The sequence below is a fragment of the Malaclemys terrapin genome, chromosome 2, assembly GCF_027887155.1.
Source record: "Malaclemys terrapin pileata isolate rMalTer1 chromosome 2, rMalTer1.hap1, whole genome shotgun sequence".
NCBI lineage: Eukaryota > Metazoa > Chordata > Testudines > Emydidae > Malaclemys > Malaclemys terrapin.
The window spans coordinates 5,191,604-5,211,493 of record NC_071506.1 but is presented as its reverse complement, the minus strand read 5'-3'; the positions used below and the strand labels follow the sequence as shown (position 1 = coordinate 5,211,493).

The 19,890-nt window shown below is 46.7% G+C and overlaps 1 protein-coding gene across 1 annotated transcript in view; it reads right to left on the bottom strand.

The window, feature by feature from the left end:
• TOP1MT (DNA topoisomerase I mitochondrial) overlaps positions 1-12,871 on the bottom strand; it is a 52,409-nt gene extending 39,538 nt beyond the window's left edge. The window contains exons 1-5 of the mRNA XM_054020647.1: positions 12,768-12,871; positions 10,872-10,974; positions 8,602-8,675; positions 7,448-7,550; positions 5,779-5,837 (exon numbers count right to left, since the gene is read on the bottom strand). Coding sequence (XP_053876622.1) covers positions 5,779-5,837; positions 7,448-7,550; positions 8,602-8,675; positions 10,872-10,974; positions 12,768-12,871 — 443 coding nt within the window. The remainder of the gene's footprint in view (positions 1-5,778; positions 5,838-7,447; positions 7,551-8,601; positions 8,676-10,871; positions 10,975-12,767) is intronic.
• Between the last annotated feature and the right edge of the window lie 7,019 nt (positions 12,872-19,890).

Genomic DNA, 19,890 nt, shown 5'->3' with positions numbered 1-19,890 from the left:
CGCAACAAGTGACTATATGCCACAATCTCGCTATTCGCGCTGCTGCAGACCCACTAGCTGTGTCTCTATTTTTAAAGGGCTGGACAAATACTGCATACCTGGGCTGTTGAATCTCACCTTATGAGAATGGATTTGCTTACGGCGGCGACAGGTGGAAATGGTGTGAGACAGACTAATGAGTGCAATTAGAAAAGAGAAATATAATTTACTTGTATTATGACATTGGCTAGGAACCCAGCTGAGACCGAGGCCCCGTAGTGCTTGGTGCTGTATTCACCCATAGTAAGAGACACTCCCTGCCCTAAGAGCTCACAATCTAAATAGACAAAGGGTGGGAGAGAAAACAGGCACAGAGAGGGGAAGTGACTTGCCCAAGGTCACCCAGAAAATCAGTGGCAGACCCAGGAACAGAGTCCGGGTCTCCTGAGTCCCAGTCCAGGGCTCATCCATTAGATCGCCATGGCATGAGAGAGGGAGGGTGTAGACAGAGAGAGAAAGAAGAGCTGAGACAGTGCAGGAAAGACGCACCGTTCTCCATTACACAAAAGAAAGGAGTGAAGCCAGGAAAGGGAAAGAGATGTAACAGAAGCAAGAGAGATACGTGTAATTACTGTCAGGTTGATTGATAATATGTTGCAATTAAATACAGCAATTAATGGAGCTTGCACTGCTGGGCTTATTCCTGAAACCTCTGGGGTGGGTTTGTGGAAGTGGGGTAGCAGTTATTTTTCCCGCTGGCTTGTAGGCAGGTGATTTTTTAAAGCTGTGCTTATGACATTAGAGGCAGGTAAACAGACTCAAATGTTTTCCCGAGACTGCTTTTCCCTAGAGGCTATCGCTGCACTTGCCCCAAGGATGCTGAGTGATGGCAGATGGGATGGGAGATGGGCCCATTGGAATCTCTGGAGACTGAAGGACCAGCTTAAACCAGCGAGGGGCTGCAGCAGCAGTCTGCTGACCCAACTCGCCGGAGTGTATCAGCAGCGAGGCTCCCAGGAACGGGATAGAACCAAGGGCCGTAAATGCCAGACCCAGCTCACCCCCCAACCTCTGATCCAGCCAGTCAAAACAGGAGAACCTGATGGCGTAGGACACAGGGCCTGAGACAGGACACAGACTCATCCAGGCCTGGGCAGCTGGCCAAACAGCAGCAGATCAACATTCTTTTGGTGTGCACGGAATGATACCCTTAGCTCCTCTGATGAGCTGTCGGGCCCAAATCAGCTCCTCCGAAACGTGAAGGGGCCATCACACTGTCATCTGGCCTTTTAACCCCACAGATCCGGGCGTATGGCTTTCAAGGGGAATGAGCCACACAACTCCCGTTCAGTTCAATGAAAGTCGTGTAGATGAATCCCCTGCTCTGCTTTGATTTACCCACCTGGGGCGGGAGTGGGGACACTTTACGGCAACGAGTGCTTCCAAATGTTCACTGCTGCAGCTGGTGTTGGAAGCACGTTCGAAGTGGCGGGAACAGGGTTAACACAGAGCTGCCTGCTCTTAAGATTTGTTAGGACTAATATTAGATCAGATACATTAGTCACTAGAGTTAACTACCGCACCTGCAAAACAAGTGTCACTCCCAAAGGGGTGAGGGGAAAGAAGATGTGATATAGCTTTAAGGAGTAAGCATGCCATATTCCTGGCCTGCAGGTGTCACTGGGGAGCTACCATCCGGACAATGGGTCTTTAACCTGCATGACTGTGCCTACAGCAACTCTCTATGGTATCTCACTACAGATATACCCAGCATGCCCCAGGACTGATCTCGTTCTAGCCGTGCCTAACGGCAAGCAACCAGTCTGTAATAAAGTTACAAACCCCAAAGCAAGCAACGTCTGCCTGCCTCACTAACTCCAGTATCCCAAGAAGCACTGTGGATCTCAATGCAGTCTTCTTAAAGTCAGCCGTCCACCCAGAAAATCATCGGCAGAGCTTCACTGTAAGAGAAAAGGAACTGGCAGAGAAACAGTGAAGTGTCTTCATTCAAATTTCCTATCATTGCAGTTTCACAGGATCCCCGCTGCCAATAGGGTCTGCTGCATGCAGGGGAAAAGATTTCAAGAGTGACGACTGATTTTAGGGGAGCACATTAAGAGGTCTGGTTTTTGGAATGTCCCAAGCACCTGCCCCCTGGAAATCACCCTCTTTAAGGTCTCAGGTTGGGCACCAAGTAATTAAACACCAGTCACTTTGGGAAGAGCCAGGGTTATGAATGCATGAGGTTAACTTGCAGTACGTGCCTCACTGAAATGTCAGAGAGCAGACAACCATCCACTGCTGCTTAAGGCTTGATGCAATTTCAACCCCAATATTGAAAGAGATGCAAGCAGAACTTTACATGCAATTATCCTTCAGCAATTATATTTAGCTTCTCTTAGGACATAGGATAAGAGCTTATAACTGTGCTTAGTGGAGCTGTTTCCTTTTGGATTGGTTCCCCTCTGCTTATTTGCTACAGCGACTGCCACTTCTTTCTCTGACATCAATTCCCAGAGCACATACAGGTCAAATACAGATTAGTGGGATCTGTTAAATCGGAACCCTCACCAGGGAGGGCAGGGAGAAAGCTTTACAAACATCCACATTAGCAGCCTTTGCAGCAACCACAAACAAATTAAGTAGGGTACAAGCGGAGATATCCCAGGCCAGAATTCCAGTCTCCAAACAAACTGCTTTCCAAAGCAAGGGGGGTTGGATGCAAGGGGGCTGGCTGCAAGGGGGTTGTGAAGTGTTGTCAGGTTACCTGATGCCACCAAAATTTTCAAAAAACCATTATAGAAGCAGCTCTGAAAATAGATCAGTTTCACTCAAGGGGTTTCAATTACAGCTGGCTATTCAAAGGGACAAAGCCAGTGTTGCTGGACATGACTCATGCTGGCATAATCGTGTGCTGTGGGAGCACAGAAAATGCTTGGTCTTTAACAAAAGCCCCATTGGCTTGGATGTTTTCTGCATGGAACAAGGGATTTTAGGCATCTTACTAAAAGATATGCTGTAATTGGTCATATACATCATTGGGCTCACTGGCATCACATAAGCAGGTATAATTGAATTAGTCATGAGTCACTGGGTTCAACATTGTCCCATAACAAAGAAGTAGAAACCCCTCCCCCTACAGGAATCACCAGGTGAGGTTCTATTGCCTCTATTATGAAAGAAGGTCAAATTAGATGATCATAACAAAACCCATCAGTGACACGCTTGATTCTCTCAAGCAAAGGAAGCGAGGCAGTCCAATGTCTGGTATCTCCATATAATGACTAATGCTCAGAGACCTCAAGTGACGTTCCAATTGGTACAGGTTAACACAGACACCCAAGGCAGTATGTCTATCCAGTCTGGTTTGGGATTTCACTCTGCCTGCGTGCCGGGTTTGGAGAGGGTAACAGCAAAGAACTTGCTGAACTGGTCCTGGCAACTCCAAGGTCTAGCTCTGGTACAGACAAGCGAGAGGCGGGGAGGATGAGAACACATTGGTAACTGCTCTCTTTCTCCTCCAGAAACGCAGCAGGTAGGGTGAGCTGAAGAGCCCAGAACATGGGTTTAGGGCTTAACAGCTGTTCACCTGGGGTCTGTTCTTATTCAGAGGCACTGGGAGTCACAGAGGCTTTGTCTACACTGGCAATTGAATGACAAAACTTTTGTCTTTCAGAGGTGTTAACCCCCCACCCCTCAAGACAAAAGTTTTGCTGCAACAAGTGCCAGTGCGAACAGCGCCCTGTTGGCAGGAGCGCTCTCCTGCTGACAACACAAACGGTGTTCCTTGGGGGTGGAGAGCTGGAGAGCTGACAAACAGCGGCTACACTGCACGACTTTTAGCAGTACCGCTGTGGCGACTCATTTCCCCATATGTAAAATGGGGATAATTCTTCCTTGTCATGTCTGTTTAGACTATAAGCTCTTTGGGAGAGGGACAGTCTCTTCTTAATTGTGCGTGCAGTGCCAAGCACAACGGAACCCCGATTTCAGTTGGAACCCATCGGCCCTAGGGTAATATAAATACTAATGATGCACAATTGACTTTCCCTCAGCACCACTATTGGGTTCAGAGTTCCCTGCGCTCCCTTATGGCCTTCCGTGTATTCTGCAGATAAAGAAGGGGGAAATGTATTGGATTTTTTTCCCCAAGAGTTACACAAATTCAGCTAAACTCATTAAGCAAGTAACCGACATCCTCCGTGAAATATGTCAAATTCCTAAAATCTGATTAAGTCTAAAGGGAGCTGGGGTCTCTGTAAATCAACACGTGAGCGGCTGAGCGTTAACGCGTTACCTAACCTCCTCTTAAAATAAGAGCACGCTGGGGTAGAGAAAATCATTTTGACTCCCTTGCAAACATTTAGGAGTTTAACTCCCCCTCCACCAGCTCTCTCATTTCCAGCAAGAGGCGTTGGAGAAGTCACTGACCCTAAAACGAGGGAAGTGAAAATTCGCCAAGTTTACATTAACTCCTTCCTTTCATATCACGACACAACCCCAATATGTAGCAATGTATAGAAAATACAAACCTATTGGACTTCAGATGCGTATTGTCTTATCTTAGTGTTTTCTATAAAGCCCATCACTGTATTTACTAAGTACGTGTAAGCAATCAACAGTCCCCTTCGATATTTACTCTGCTCTGAAGCAAAGATTAAGGGCTTGATCAAATGCCCACTGAAATTAAGTGGATACTAAAGTGGGCATTGGATCAGGTCCCAAGCTGGATGTAAAGATTACATTGAAAACTGATGTCTTAGCCCTGCTTTCCTAGGCAAAGGAGATGTGATAATTTAGTAGCTAGGTCCCTGCTTTGCTCAGAGTAATGCCACAGTGAGTGGTGTGAGTTTCTCATCACAGGGAGAAGAAAAATCAATTCAGTGCAGTAGCAATTTGTATAAAAATTGCAGAGCAGCAAAGTTCCAACATTTCCCTGGTAAATCTGAGGCCACAAACAATAGGAAAAGTCTCCCAGTGCAGAAAACCTAGGAAAGGAAATAATATACAGCGATTATGGAAAGCTTAAGTCTCATCAGAAGCCCGGGTAAGTGAAACCAAGGTTAAAACCAGAATGTTGTCAAAGGGTAAGTTTCTTTCAACGTTCCTCTAGTGTAGACAAAACCTAAGTGTTGATGCCTAGAGTCATAGAATCATAGAATCATAGAAATATCAGGGTTGGAAGGGACCTCAAGAGGTCATCTAGTCCAACCCCCTGCTCAAAGCAGGACCAATCCCCAACTAAATCATCCCAGCCAGGGCTTTGTCAAGTCAGGCCTTAAAAACCTCCAAGGAAGGAGACTCCACTACCTCCCTAGGTAACGCATTCCAGTGTTTCACCACCCTCCTAGTGAAATAGTGTTTCCTAATATCCAACCTGGAGTCCTCCCCACCCACTCAAATCTCCCATCGTTGTTACCACTGGTGGGAGCTCTAGTAGCATTTTTACCACCATTTCACCCAGTGCTGCTCTGAATGGTGGTTAAATCAGTGTCCAATCTACACCAGCATTTTCCTGCATAACACTGGGAGAAATCTCTAAGGAAAGTCGGACGGGTCTGAGCTCAGGTGGCTAGCCCGAGCCACTGCCAGTGATATAAGGACGCACTGCTATTTTTAGCGAGCTAGCGTGAGTCTGCCTACCCAGGCTGGGCGGTGCACTCCCAGCAGCAGTGTAGACACATCTTTGGCAAACAGTTGCTCCTTGAGTTTAGCATGTTTGCACGTCCGGCCTCTCCTTTCCACTTGCGCCATGGTCCATTCCCCACCCCTCCACATGCCGAACCGTTCATTTCTCACCTGGGAGCGCTCTCTTGCCCTGAAGCTGGAGTTTTGGTTGGGATGGATTCAGTCTCCACCTGAAAGAGATTTTATTCAGTCCTACCACCCAGCTGGAGCCAGCCACACCGCCTCGCTGCCCGGCAGGAGCTCGCAGCCCCGCCGCCCAGAGCATTGGTGGCACGGGGAGCTGAGGCTGCGGGGGAGTAGGGACAGCAGGGGAGGGGCCAGGGGCTAGCCTCCCTAGCCGGGAGCTCAAGGACCGGGCAGGACAGTCCCGCGGGCCGTAGTTTGTCCAACTCTGCACTACACACAGTGTGTCGTGGTGCAAACTGTCGGGCACATCACGGACAACTGCCCAATCTATGCTCATCGTGGAGGTGTCGCAGCCGTTCAAATGGCTCCCCACCCCTGCTCTGGACAGGATCAGAGACCTTAAGATCCAACTGCAGTCACCGTTCCATTACTGCCATACGAAAGCAGAGGATCACTGCGCTGGGGCAGTACTAGCAGAAGGGAGAGTGTGTTAGCGATGGTAATACAGCATTCAGACCTGCCTGAGACAGAATTTGCGGGGTTTGTTTGCCCGTTTGAGCTGTTCCCACCTCTGCCGCTGACGTGTGTGAGAACAAAGACACTGGGTGTTGCATCTGCCCACAGCCAGATAGGGGTTATAGCATAATGAGGAAAGATAAGGAATAGAGCTGAAGTGTTGCTGGACATGGTTGCAGTTTGACAGATGAATGTACAACTCCTCTCTCAAGACAAGGTCAAGCAACCAGTTGGGAAGGACAAGAGGGATGGGGTGGGGGGAAGAAGTATAAGAAACACTAAAAGCCAAAGAAAAGAAGTGGCCTTGGCCAGTACACAACCTCACTCCCTCCCCCTCGCATGGGATATAAAAGAGGTGGGACTGAAGCCCCCAGACTCAACACTCCAAAACAGAACATGACCATAAATTGGAAGGCCTGGGACCAGGGGTAGGCATGACAGGTATAATTAGGCCCGATAAGGAGGAGGAGGTGGGGAAAAATCTCTACTGGTGTACAGAGCTATCACTCTGCTTGCTTGATTAACCCCAAGAGACATGGCATTGCCTGCACTTTGGACTCTGGCCTTCTGCTTTCTGTCTGAGTGACAAGAACCAAGAGAGGGCGAGGGGAAGCCCTCCCAGAGTGTTCTCCTCTCTAGCATCTCGCATCACTTCCTGGATTTTCCATGCAGGTCTCCCTCAGACCAGGCTCAGCCTAACCCTGCCAAGCATCTACGATCTGCCACGATCCCATACGACTCCATGCACTTCATTAACATAAAGAAGAACAGGAGTACTTGTGGCACCTTAGAGACTAACAAATTTATTAGAGCATAGATGCATCCGAAGAAGTGGGCTGTAGTCCACGAAAGCTTATGCTCTAATAAATTTGTTAGTCTCTAAGGTGCCACAAGTACTCCTGTTTTTCATTAACATACTCATTCCACTGTGTATTGTGGACGTACTATATATTTATATCAATGTACACACATCACACAGTACGTCCTCCAGCTGCTGCCAGCTTTGCATTGTGAACATCACTCTTCTCCCCTGAATCTCATACTGCCGGTTTCCCTAGAGCAGCACTTAGAATCAGAGAAATGTAGGGCAGGAAGAGACGTCAAGAGGCGTGGGGTTCCCAAAGTCTTTGAGACATACCTGTCTGTGCTTGGCCTTCTCCTCCTCTGGAGCTTTGGACTTTTCTTCCAGCTTTTGGCTGGAGGCTTCATTCTCAGCAGCCTCTTCTTGCTTCAGAGAGCTTCTTAGCAAAAACAGACAGACAGGATGGTGGGAAAGCAGGTTTTACCAACAGGCCATTTTGCATTTGAATAAATGAAGCAGAGAAATTGAAGCAGACCCATTTCTACTCTCCTAGGCAGCTCCCCAACTATCTATCAGCTTTTCTGCTGATCCACCAGATTAAAGGTTAGGACCCTCCGGAGCCAGCATCCACCTCCCACACAGCTAACCTGCAGATTCATCAGTAGAACAACTTCGTCTATAAGCCAAACAAAGAGACATTTGCTGAATCTGGCAGTGCTTGATAAGCTGAGCTGATCGCTCCTTGACGCAAACAATGAGAGGGAAAAAGCTGGCATCATCCCCAATGCTAGAGGGCTCAAATTCAGCTGAGAGCACAGGTAAAAATGGAGTGGTTTCCATCCTAGCCCCTTGTGGAAAAGTAATTCACACCTCGGAATCCACCAGAAAATTCAGCACAACTTGTAGCCTTCTGCTCAAGAGAAAGCAACGCAAGAAAGTGCAGGGTTGGAGAATGCTAGCGGTTCCCCAGCGTCACTGCACTGCAACCCCCTTCTGACAACAAAACTTACTACATGACCCCAGGATGGGGGACCAAAGCCTAAGCCCTCCTGCCCCGGGCAGGGCAAAACCAAAGCCCAAGCCCTGCCGTCCCGGGGGGGAGGAGCCCAAGCCCCAGAGCTTCCGGCAGGGGTCCCCAAAGCCAAAGCCCCAGGGCTTCAGCCCCAGACGGAGGGCCTGTAACCTGAGCCCCAACGGCCAGGGTTGAAGCCCTTGAGCGTCGGCTTCAGCCCCAGACCCCAGTAAGTCTAACACCAGACCTGTTGACCCCAATAAAACGGGGTCGCGACCCACTTTGAGGTCCCGACCCATAGTTTGAGAACTGCTGGGTTCAACCTTGGAACTGCAGTGGGTGGAGAGGATGTGACAAGGCCAAGAACTGATGAGCACTGAGGCAGCTTCATAGCAAATCTAGTGTTCTATTGGTCTAAGTGCTCAATCTCCCGCCCTCAGAGGAGATCAGGACAAGTTAATGAAAAGAAAAAAGTTACCTGCTTATGACGTTTTCTTGCAACGGCTTCTCCTTGGATCTCGGCGGTCTCTTCTTCTCTTTTAACGCAGGGGGCTACACGTTGGAACAAAACAGCATGGAAACAACTTGGTACAACACCTAGTTTAGAAGGGCAAAGTGTGTCCAGAGCTAAACATTGCCCCTGTTCCACACGGAGATGCTGGGAGAGGTGGAACAGAATGGTAATATTCTCCATCCAGACTACACGAGGCGTTCCAGCTCTGTAGCTCATCGAAGAGAAGGTTAAGGGGCGACAAGTTCACAGTTTATAACAGGGGTGGCCAACCTGTGGCTCCGGAGTCACATGCGGCTCTTCAGAAGTTAATATGCGGCTCCTTGTAAAGGCGCCGACTCCGGGGCTGGAGCTACAGGCGCCAAATTTCCAATGTGCCGGGGGTGCTCACTACTCAACCCCTGGCTCTGCCACAGGCCCTGACCCCACTCCACCCCTTCCTGCCCCCTCCCCTGAGCCTGCCGTGCCCTCACTCCTCCCCCTCCCCCCCAGAGCTTCCTGCACGCCACGAAACAGCTGATCAGGAGGTTTGGGAGGGAAGGGGAGACGCTGATCGGCAGGGCTGCCAGTGGGTGGGAGGTGCTGGTAGCGGCGTGGGGGAGCTGATGGGGGGCTGCTGATGTATTACTGTGGCTCTTTGGCAATGTACATTGGTAAATTCTGGCTCCTTCTCAGGCTGGCCACTCCTGAGAACAGAACATGGGGAACAGAAATGTGATAACAGAGGGCTCTTCAATCTGGCAGACAAAGGTAAAACAAGATCCAACGTCCAGAAGTTGAAGCTAGACAAATTCACATTAGAAATAAGGCACAAATTATTAACAGGGAGAGTAATTAACCACTGGAACAACGTACCAAGGACTGTGGGGGATTCTCCATCACCTGCAATTTTTTAATTAAGATTCGCTGTGCTTCTAAAAGATCTGCTCACGTTCAAACAGGAATTAATTCGGGGAAGTCCTATAGGTTGTGCTGTACAGGAGGTCAGACTAGCTGATCACAATGCTCCCTTCTGGCCTTAGAATTTATGAATGTGCACAAGGAGGCCACAACAGGCTGAACTGAGGGTAACGCTCACGTGCTGAGGATCTCAAAGCCCTCTACAGAAAACGAAACAATGCCTCAGCTCCACCGGGCTTAAGGTTTATCCACGTTATACAGAGAGGGAAACTGAGCCACCAATAGGTTAGGGCCCATTTTTCAGAAGTGTGGTGCAGCCAAACCTCTCACTGAAGTCAACAGAAGCTGCCGGTACTCAGAACACCAAGCTCCCTGTAACCCTCACAAAGTCACACTGCCGGGGTCAGAGGCAGACCCTATCCCCAAGGGTCCCTGTTCTAACCAATAAGCCACACTCCCTCCCATAGCTGGGAAGGTGAGTTTTTGGAGTCCATCATTTAATGCTCCCTACCATGTTCTAAGTCGGAAAAAAACAAACACATCTAAGGTAACTACAGAATCATAGACTCATAGAATATCAGGGTTGGAAGAGACCTCAGCAGGGCCGGCTCCAGGCACCAGCCTGGCAAGCAGGTGCTTGGGGTGACCGCTCCGGAGAGGGGCAGCACGTCCAGCTATTCGGCAGCAATTCGGCGGATGGTCCCTCACTCCCGCTCGGAGCGAATTGCCGCCACAGATCGTGATCACGGCTTTTTTTTTTTTTTTTTTTTTGGCTGCTTGGGGCGGCCAAAACCCTGGAGCCGGCCCTGGACCTCAGGAGGTCATATAGTCCAATCCCCTGCTCAAAGCAGGACCAACCCCAACTAAATCATCCCAGCCAGAGTTTTGTCAAGCCTGACCTTAAAAACCTCTAAGGAAGGAGATTCCACCACCTCCCTAGGGAACCCATTCCAGTGCTTCACCACCCTCCTAGTGAAATAGTGTTTCCCAATATCCAACCTAGACCTCCCCCATTGCACCTTGAGACCATTGCTCCTTGTTCTGTCAAACTATCTAGACTCCCAACCCTCACAGTGCCCCTGTGAGGCACGACAGTGCTGTTACCTCCATATTACAGATGGGTAACTGAGGCACAGAGAGACTAAGTGACTTGCTTAAGTCTAACTGCTACAAATATACTTCGGGAGAAATCACCTTTCCTATAAAGATGAGTAAACAAAGAGCAGAAGGCAGCAGCCCGGCTGAGAAGCTGTAAGCGGTCACGATCTCGGGCTGCCTCTTTCTCTCAAAAACAAAACACGCATCAGCTCTTGCTTGAAAGGCCAGTTCCCTCCTACCTGGTCCTTTCGCTGAGCTTCCTCCCACTGGCAGTTCAGAGCTTCTGCTCTCGGTTTCTTCTCCTTTTCTTGTCCCTTCTGCTCAGAGACGTTCTTCCGTTTCCTTAGAAGAGGAAGAAAAATACTCCATGTGATGGGGAAGGGACAAATCAAAGTAGCCAGTTAGGTTTCTTGTCGTTAAGGTGACCAGCTAGCTTCCTAACGAAGACCACATGCACCTTTTCCCCATGTTATTCTCCTTCCTAATTTGTAGTGACCCAGAAAATGAAATGACCCTATTTACTGCAATCAATGTGGATGGCTGCTAAACTCACCTGGGGCTATTTTCTACAGCACATTGAAGATGACAATTGTTAGTAATATCAAGTTCAACCTCACAGCATTACGTGTAACAGTAAAAACAGAAATAAAACCATGACGTTCCTTTCCAAGCTATGCTAAGCTACCGGCTCAACCCGTTTGCACAGCTACGTTCAGGAGTCCAGTCCTAGAGTGCATTTCCTCCTTCTCTTCCCATTGACTTCACGGTGCCTTTGGATCCGGCCCCACTGCTGGTAAATGCAGAAGCATTTCAAGAGAGGACAGTACCTCTGAGGTCACAACCCTTGAAGGAATTTATTTCAACAGTTCTGGCGTGAATTCTATCTTACTGGAAAGCAGAAGCGAAACTCAGATGTGCCAGCCAGGCCAACACAGCCGGAATTCAAGAAAACAGTAAACAACTGGAGCTTCTCTGAGCCATTTTAGCAACATGCCTTGGGTAAAAGTTTGGGGATGGCCCCGTTATCATAGTAGCTGAATAGCTCACAGTCTTTAATCCTCACAAAACCCTTGGGATTCTGGAGGGAATATTATCCCTGAAGCACCTGGCATTGGCCACTGTCAGAAGACAGGATACTGGGCTGGATGGACCACTGATTTGATCCAGTACGGCCATTCTTACGTTCTATTTTAACAGATGGGTTACTGAGACACATACCTACTAAAAATTGCAGGATAGCCAGAGTGGCACAGCTGGTGGGACAGACTAAGATCTGAGTATGTACCTAGTGTCTTGGATGGTATTATAGTTGTGCGGCTAGCTCCTCCCGCCACCCACACCACGCTGCTATTTTTAGCACACTAGCTCGATCAAAGCTAGCCCGCGTACATCTAGCCGAGCTGGAAATTTTAGCTCCAGCTGCAATGCAGACACACCCTAAATGACTTCCCCAAGGTCACACGAAGAGTCTGTGTCATGGCAGGAAATTGAACCTTCCAAGTCCCAGGTTAGTCCTGGAACCACCAGACCATCCTTCCGTGCTGGTGACCCTCTCAAGCTTCCATACTATATGTTGCTGGAAAGACCCTTACAAACAATATATTGTTGATAACAGTAAATGCACTTCACTGGCTGGTAAGATTAACAGCCTTATCCGTATTACCTATTATGAAAGATATTAACAGCCTTATCCATATTACCTATTATGAAGTACAGGGTTTCTCTCATGCTAGTAGAACCTTTCAAATGGCAAGAAAATGCTTTTTCCAGGAAACCCCTGTATTTGAGGAACAGTGCGTGATCACAGAATTAAGGACCACCGCACAGATGCACATAGGGGTAGCGTCAAGGTGGCACATTCAATGTAAACTTTTTGCATTTCCTACTTTTTGAGCATTTAAATTCTTAAGCAGAAGGTGACAGTACTACAAGCTAATGTATTTTATACTGGTGAAGCTGGAAATCACAGACTTACGATTAATAATATTTAAATAAACATACGACACCATCAAAAAGGTCAAGAGGGCCAGTGAGACATTGGATGGCCGATGTCCACAGCTCTAATACCATCAATTCGATTCACACATTTTTCAAGAAGTTACGGTATATTATTGCTGTCGCTGGAAACCACCTGCCTGTTACTGTCATTCTTAGTCTTCACTGATGAAGATGCTGTCTGGTCAGTTTGGTGATGGTTCCCGACGTCCCTCTCCTCTGCCAACTCTTCATTATCAATCATTGTGCAAATTCACATCTGCAAAGAAAAGGGCTGCACCAACCAAATGTGTAAAGCTGAAGCATTGCTATTAATGAGAAGAGCTGGCTGGCTGCATAAAGGTTGCAAAAACAACGCCCAGGTGATCTTGCATCACTGCATCTTTAAGTCAGGTACCATGCATGGGGCACAAGCTCAGTATTTAGCTCAACAAGGAATGTGGTGAAGCATCGCAAGCACAATGCATTTTTAACCTCAAATACTGGACCAAGCAATAAAAGAAATAAACTCTGTGCACATCTAGAATATCATGGAGCAACACACAGCACGGATTCCTACAGAACAAAGCCTGCCAGTCAAACAAGACTGTTAATGTTTTTCTTATCAAGCTATAAAATTAGTGGATACAGAGAACAGATTAGACATGCTACTGGTATTTTAATTATTGATTGTTTTTATTATAGTTGCCCACAGAAGCCTGTCCCAGGTCTGGGGCCTTATTGTGCCGGGCACTGAGTTTCCAATCTACATAGGCAAGACAAAGGAAGAGCGGCGGGGGAAACTGAGGCATAGAAAGGTGTAGTGACTTGCCCAAAGTCGCACTGAAGATCCGTAGTGAAGATGGGAATAGAACCCAGACAACAAAAACCAGGTGGAAAAAACTATTAATAATTTGTCTGGATAAATATCAGGGTTTATTTTGGAGGATGGAAGGACAGGGGGAAAAAGTATTTTTCAAAGTATTTTGCAGTACTAAAACAGAACTCAAAACACGATGCCACCTCTGAGTTTAAGAAAACAATTCATCTCTAATCCCCAAATCAAACTTTGCATTTGAATAAACAGTTTACTGTCCTAGACTTAGAATTATTAGCCTATAAATATTTACATTTAATAACTGGGCCACAGCATTTGCAGCGCATTCACTCAACTTCACCCTTTTCTCCTGTTTTTTAAAACTTTCAAACACTTCCTTGTGTTCTGAAACGTATTTTGATACAGATTTTTGTTTTCTTTCCATTTTAGTGTGTCAGACCTTTAAACTGTTATCTGCTAACAGCTTGAAATGTGTCTGTGGTGGGCATGAGATAGATCAGGATGTTCAGATGCACACACACTTCAGAGCCTGCGTGCGTGCCTGTTTGTTTATTGTGTGTATCTTCCACTAATACATGGCCTTACTTCAATAGGCAATTTTGCATCTACACAGGCTAATGTATTATCGTAATACATATATCTCATGCAACGTATTGTATTTTCCTAATAAAACAAGTTTTTTTTTTTTAATATATTTGAATGACACGAAAGTAGGGTGAAAATCAGAAAAAAAATTAATAATACTTTTTGTAAAACTCAAGATTTTTTTATTGGGGGGGGTTTGTAAAAATCAGTTTAAACTGAAAACAAAGAGGCTTACACATACCCTACCTTCAGCTCACAGCTCTTAGTGATGTCTGAGCACCCCCAGCGTTCATTGAAAATCAGGCCTTCAGGCCCACATCCTCAAAGGTATTTATTCCCTTCTGTAACTCCCATTGAAATCAAGGGGTAAATAATTCTGAGACTCCTGGCCTTAGAGGCTAAAATAAAGTACTAAAAAATGGAGATAACTAAAATTATAGGCAACTTTGAAAGTGTGCTCAAATTCACAAAAGAAATCTGTGCAGAGCTGGGAATAAAATCTAGATTCCCCCCGCCCCCCCAACTCCTAGTTCTGCCCCTTAACAAAATCACCTTTCCCACCTAAGCAGGAATGTAGTAGGTTGCGGGGAGGGCACAGTGGGCATTCAGGATTGATTATGCTTTTATTGTATTACTAACCCCGGGTGCAGAATTAGCAGCATGTTCATTACAGCATTTTATCAATTACCGGACAACCAAGAAGTGAGTGAACACCAGATAGGGGCAGAAAAATAAAACAAAGCACAGTGAGAAAACAGATCCCTCTCTAGAGGGAGAGAAAGAGAGTTTGACAAACTTCATCTGCCCAGGAAAGCCCTAAGAACTTTAGGCAGAACAGGACTGGAAAAAAATCAAGTCCATACTGGATGCAAATAATGCAACCAAAGTGTGACTGGAATGACATTGGGTCACTTCCTTTCTCTGAAGGAAGTTAGCCCCTTTCCTACAGAAACTTGGCTCCTTCATCTCGAGAAACAAGTGGGAGGGAAAATAAGGGGCTTGCAAACTTTTGGAGGAAATAAGACAATTCTTTCTGTTAAAACCCTCATGCTTTAAAAGCCCTTTCACTATATAATCTTAAATGTTACTGGATATTTGCTGGCGGAAGCTCACCTGTTGGAGGTAACACCCGGCTAAATAACATTTGTTAAGAAGAGATTCCCTCATGAATAGCTTCCTTGCTTTCCTCTCTAGGGGAAGTGCCCCCTTGAAGGAGCTTGATTTAAAGACCCCACTCATCCCTGATTGGAAGATACTCAGCCCAAAGAGCATTCTGGGAAATGTAGTCTTAAAATCAAAGTTAAACCAGTGGAAAGAGGCTGTCTAAGCCTTGGGGGGAATTCTGGGAAAATTCACTTATGTGAAAAGGACCTCAGTTTACCTATATTAGCTTTACCAGTCCTAGGCTAGCTAGTGGATGGAGTAAGTGTTATCACGGGGGGGGGGACATGTAAGTCCAGTATTTAGTCAGTGTTACTACATCTGTTTCTTGAACTGTGGTTTTGATTTTTATCAATTTTGTAATAAGACAGGGTTGTATTTCTCCATAAGGCTGATTTCTTTATGATTAGATAGCCAAGAAATAAATAAGGTCTTAGGAATTTTCCAATGCTATAGATATTGCCTTTTGGGGCTTCACTGTTTTTTTTTTCCAGAAGCTTGTCTCCAACCTTAGTTAGTTGCTCCTAAAAACACACACACAGAGCCTGGGGTAGGAGGGAAGCCTGCTTCTCCTTCCTTCATTTATAAGGGTTCTGTTTTTAATGTGCATGACTTAGTTAAAAGCCGGCCGAGAGAGAGTTCTCTTGTGCAAAGCTTTGCAGGCCCCTGGTCCCTTTTTCCCGAAGCTGTGAAACAAACCATTCTCCACAAACTCTCCTAATCTTTCTTAGTTGCCAGTCCCCCTTTTGCTTGTCTGTATCGGAACCACTTCCTTCCCAGTGCCTTTTCAATAAGCCAGTAAGGAGGATACTGGTAGCACGTTCTACCCATATTTTGCAGCATGCCTCTACTGTACCTTCCAGCAAGTGAGTTAAAGGGAGCAGCTTTCTATGCACATACTTAACCAGGAGTTATTACTTCATAAACACTGCTTCTGAGTGTGCTTCCAGGTTTCATGCTGCTCCAGGGGGTGACAGGTGGCCCCTGTTACACACATTCAATAGAAGGGAGGTGGCCCCCAGAAAGAAGTGAGCATTTGCCCTGGAAAGAATGCAAGCTAGTATTTTTTAGGGAAAGCAACACCAGACAACTATCTGCTGTAAAAACGGGGAGCGATCTCCAAGGGGGGCAAACAGGCTCTGTGCTGCACTGCTCCTTGCAAGCATCTAGTGCTTTGCAAACGTTTGCATAGGCGACCTCCTCTACCTTAGACGTGGCTTCTAGGAACAGTTAATCAATTGAACCCAGCTACCAAGGGAGGCTGTGCAACTGCTTTGGGAGGGTGGGAATGCACTTTGATCCCATCGATCCCTCCTTTACCTGGCAAGCCTGAGAGGGTGAGATAGTAGTTTCCTCCCCCTGGCTTGATGCCGATGGTATGACTGTTTTCCTGGATCACCATCCACGCCCTGCAACTGGTTGTAATTAGACACAACAAACTAGTCCAGCTGCTGCTAATGAGATGGCACCGCTCCAGCTGGAGGTCTGCTAAATAACCTGAGAGCCACAGAAAACCTGGAGCAAAAATCCTGGACTGACCTCAGCTGGCATGTTCCATGCCTAACATTGCTTCCAATGAAGTAATGACAGAACAAGGAGCAATGGTCTCAAGTTGCAGTGCGGGAGGTCTAGGTTGGATATTAGGAAACACTATTTCACTAGGAGGGTGGTGAAGCACTGGAATGGGTTCCCTAGGGAGGTGGTGGAATCTCATCCCTTAGAGATTTTTAAGTCCTGGCTTGACAAAGCCCTGGCTGGGATGATTTAGTTGGGGTAGGTCCTGCTTTGAGCAGGGGGTTGGACTGGATGACCTCCTGAGGTCTCTTCCAGCCCTGATATTCTATGATTCTATTAAGTTAATGGCAAGTCTGATGGGAAGCAAAATTGGGCCCAGAGCTTGTAACTAGCGGGACTGGGACGGTGTGTTCCTAGATTTCTTCCTTCAAGGTGAAGCGCAGTTGTCAGCTCTTGAACATTAAACTAAACTCTTAAGAAATAGGGGTGGTTCCTCCTGGACAACTTCCCTGGGAGAACTGTTTTGATCCTGGTTGTGGCAGGTTTGCAAAATCTCACCCACAGCCTGAGTGACTGTTCTTGCTGGGTGAGTATAATAATCACTGACTCCACTCCCCCCAGTGAACAGCAATCACCAGGGTAAATGGCAAGCAAGGAGTCTTCCTCCGTCTTGGCTAGTAAACTTTCAGGCTTATTCTGCAAGTCAGAGTTATAGCAAGAAGCTGTAAAAACTAATGTTCAGGGGCATCCCCTACACTTGTTTTGTTCATCCACCTCCAGCTGCGTTTGCCTGGGCTCCCATCTAGATAAACCTAATCCTGCCGCCCGCCTGGTGACCCCGTCACTGGAGATCTTCAAGGCTAGTCAGGACACCCGTGTATTATTAGGAATGACTTGGGGATAATGAATCAAGTGAGACTAGATGAGCCACAAAAGATCCCTCCTAACCCAAACTGGATTTAGCCAGTGTAAGTCTCACCCTCACATAACTCTCCGGGCACTATTCTGCCCTTCTATTATTGCCAGGGCTGCTGAAGGATAGCAAGCAGCAATGCTCTACTAATGACGAATATCTAGCTCCTTTCATAGATCTCAAACCACTTTACAAAGGAGGTCAGTACTGGGCAAAAGAGCTCGTGATATTCCTAGCTAGGGTGAGATCATCTCCGGGTAGCACACTGGCTGTTCACTGGTCCACTAGCCAGAACACCGAAGTTGGTTAATGAATCCAGATCTCTCAGTGCAGTTCAGAGAGCGTATGAAGCACTAGTGGATGAAATAAAGCAAACGAGGGTGGAGCGTGCCCAGCAGTATCCGTGTTTGACTTAAGTGCTCTGGTTTGTAATGTTGGTGATAGTCTGAGTAGCATGCATCAAAATTAGTCGTAACAGAGTTTCCTACTCAGTAGTAGAAAGTGAACCAGGAGCAGCAGGAGTCTGTCTGCATTAAAGCACTCAGAATAGCTGGAGTTTCATGCAGGTATAGACAGGAAATGTAGGGATCCTTGTTCCTAGATGTACTCTGCCACAGCTGCAGATATCACAGAACATAGTGATACATAAATCCTGCACTTGCTCCTTAGACCCCTTCAGTAGATAGGCAGAAAGAGAACTACCACCAGCCCGAATACTTAAAGCAACTTTGTCCTTTCAGTCCAATGGCTCCATTTGGCTAGTCTCGCTGAGAGAGGACAGTGCAGGGTTTTCTTTGTAACACGCTAGATCAACTCTGCCTGAAAAAACCGGCAGCAGCCCCAAAACAACAGCAGGCTCCTGGAAATGTAAAAGATCTAGGGAAAGCTGGGACTGGACATGTGATGCAAACAATAAATTAGGTATGAGCTTGCAGCTCAGGATGGGGTATTAAACCTGTCCCCAAGGAAGCTGTGGGATCTCTGGACCGTCACAGCAAAGAGCTAGCAACCAGTAGTGCTCGAGCTCTGAATGGATCTATGTGAGCCAAGGAAAGTCGCTTTTGAGCCCTTTGTGCCACCCCCAACCCTGTCCTAAAACTAGGTTTTAAAAAAACACCAGACCAAATAGCAAATCAGCTACTACATCTGAGTTAAGATATGAATTTAATGTTAACACAGGGCATCTCCGTCTCTATCCTGTATTATGATTGGATAGCCCTCTCCACCTTTCTCCTAAATTCCCTGCTGCTGCCGAGCCAATTTGTGCCTGTTAGGAGACCAAATAAGAGGCACCCTTTTTAAATGGGTTATGGCGACCGTGTGCTCAGTACTGTATGACATGTGATATATGATCCTGGCCCTAAAGGGCCTACAACAGAAAAAGATGACAAGAGGATGTACTGGAAAAGCAGAAGTGGGGATAAGTTAGTGGGTAGGCTTTTATTCACTTAATAGTACAAAAGTTTAATATTTAATACAATAATTTGACCCTCATTATTAAATGAGTGCACTCCTATCTAATTGTGCACCGTTCAAGCTGCACGCTGAATGAGGCAGGGCCCCTGTGGAAAAATTATGTGATCATGTAATTAAAGGCTTAGATTTGTACTGCGGTAGCACCTAGAGGTCCTAATGAAGACTCAAGAGCCTGTTCTGTTAGGTGCACTACTTTCCACACATAAGAAGGAATTCCCCTGTTCCCAGATGTGCTAAGACTGTGAACATGAGTCTACAGGTGGTTACAATAAATTCTGGGAAAGAGATGAGGACAAGGTGACCATGAAGCAATCCTGTTTCGTATCATAAGCCGCAGCCTCGGTATTCTCACTGCCTGACAGTTTCAGAGACGAGGTGGGTGAGGTAATATCTTTTATTTCTGCAGCACCACAGCATCGTTGCTTCCTAGACTGACAGAAGAGGTTTTTCTATTGATGTAGGACGGTGATACATCTCCTTGAGTGGCCATAGCTACGTTGATGAAGGAATTCTTCCATCAACCTAGCTACGTCCAGCTGGCAAGGAGTGTGTGTGTGTGTGGGGGGTAAGAGGTTATATCAGCTTAACTACAGCATTCAGGAGGGAGAATTGTTCACACCCAGGTGTGATGTAGCTAGGTCTGTTTAACTTTTAAGTCTAGACCAATGCCCAAACTGTATGCATTAGAATACAGAGGGGGAAGTAGTTAGTGTTGCGCATGCAGCCTTAAGAATGGCATTTCCAGACTCTTGAGTGCTTTTCGACCCAATTTCTATTCTCTCTGCTGTAGTTTTTG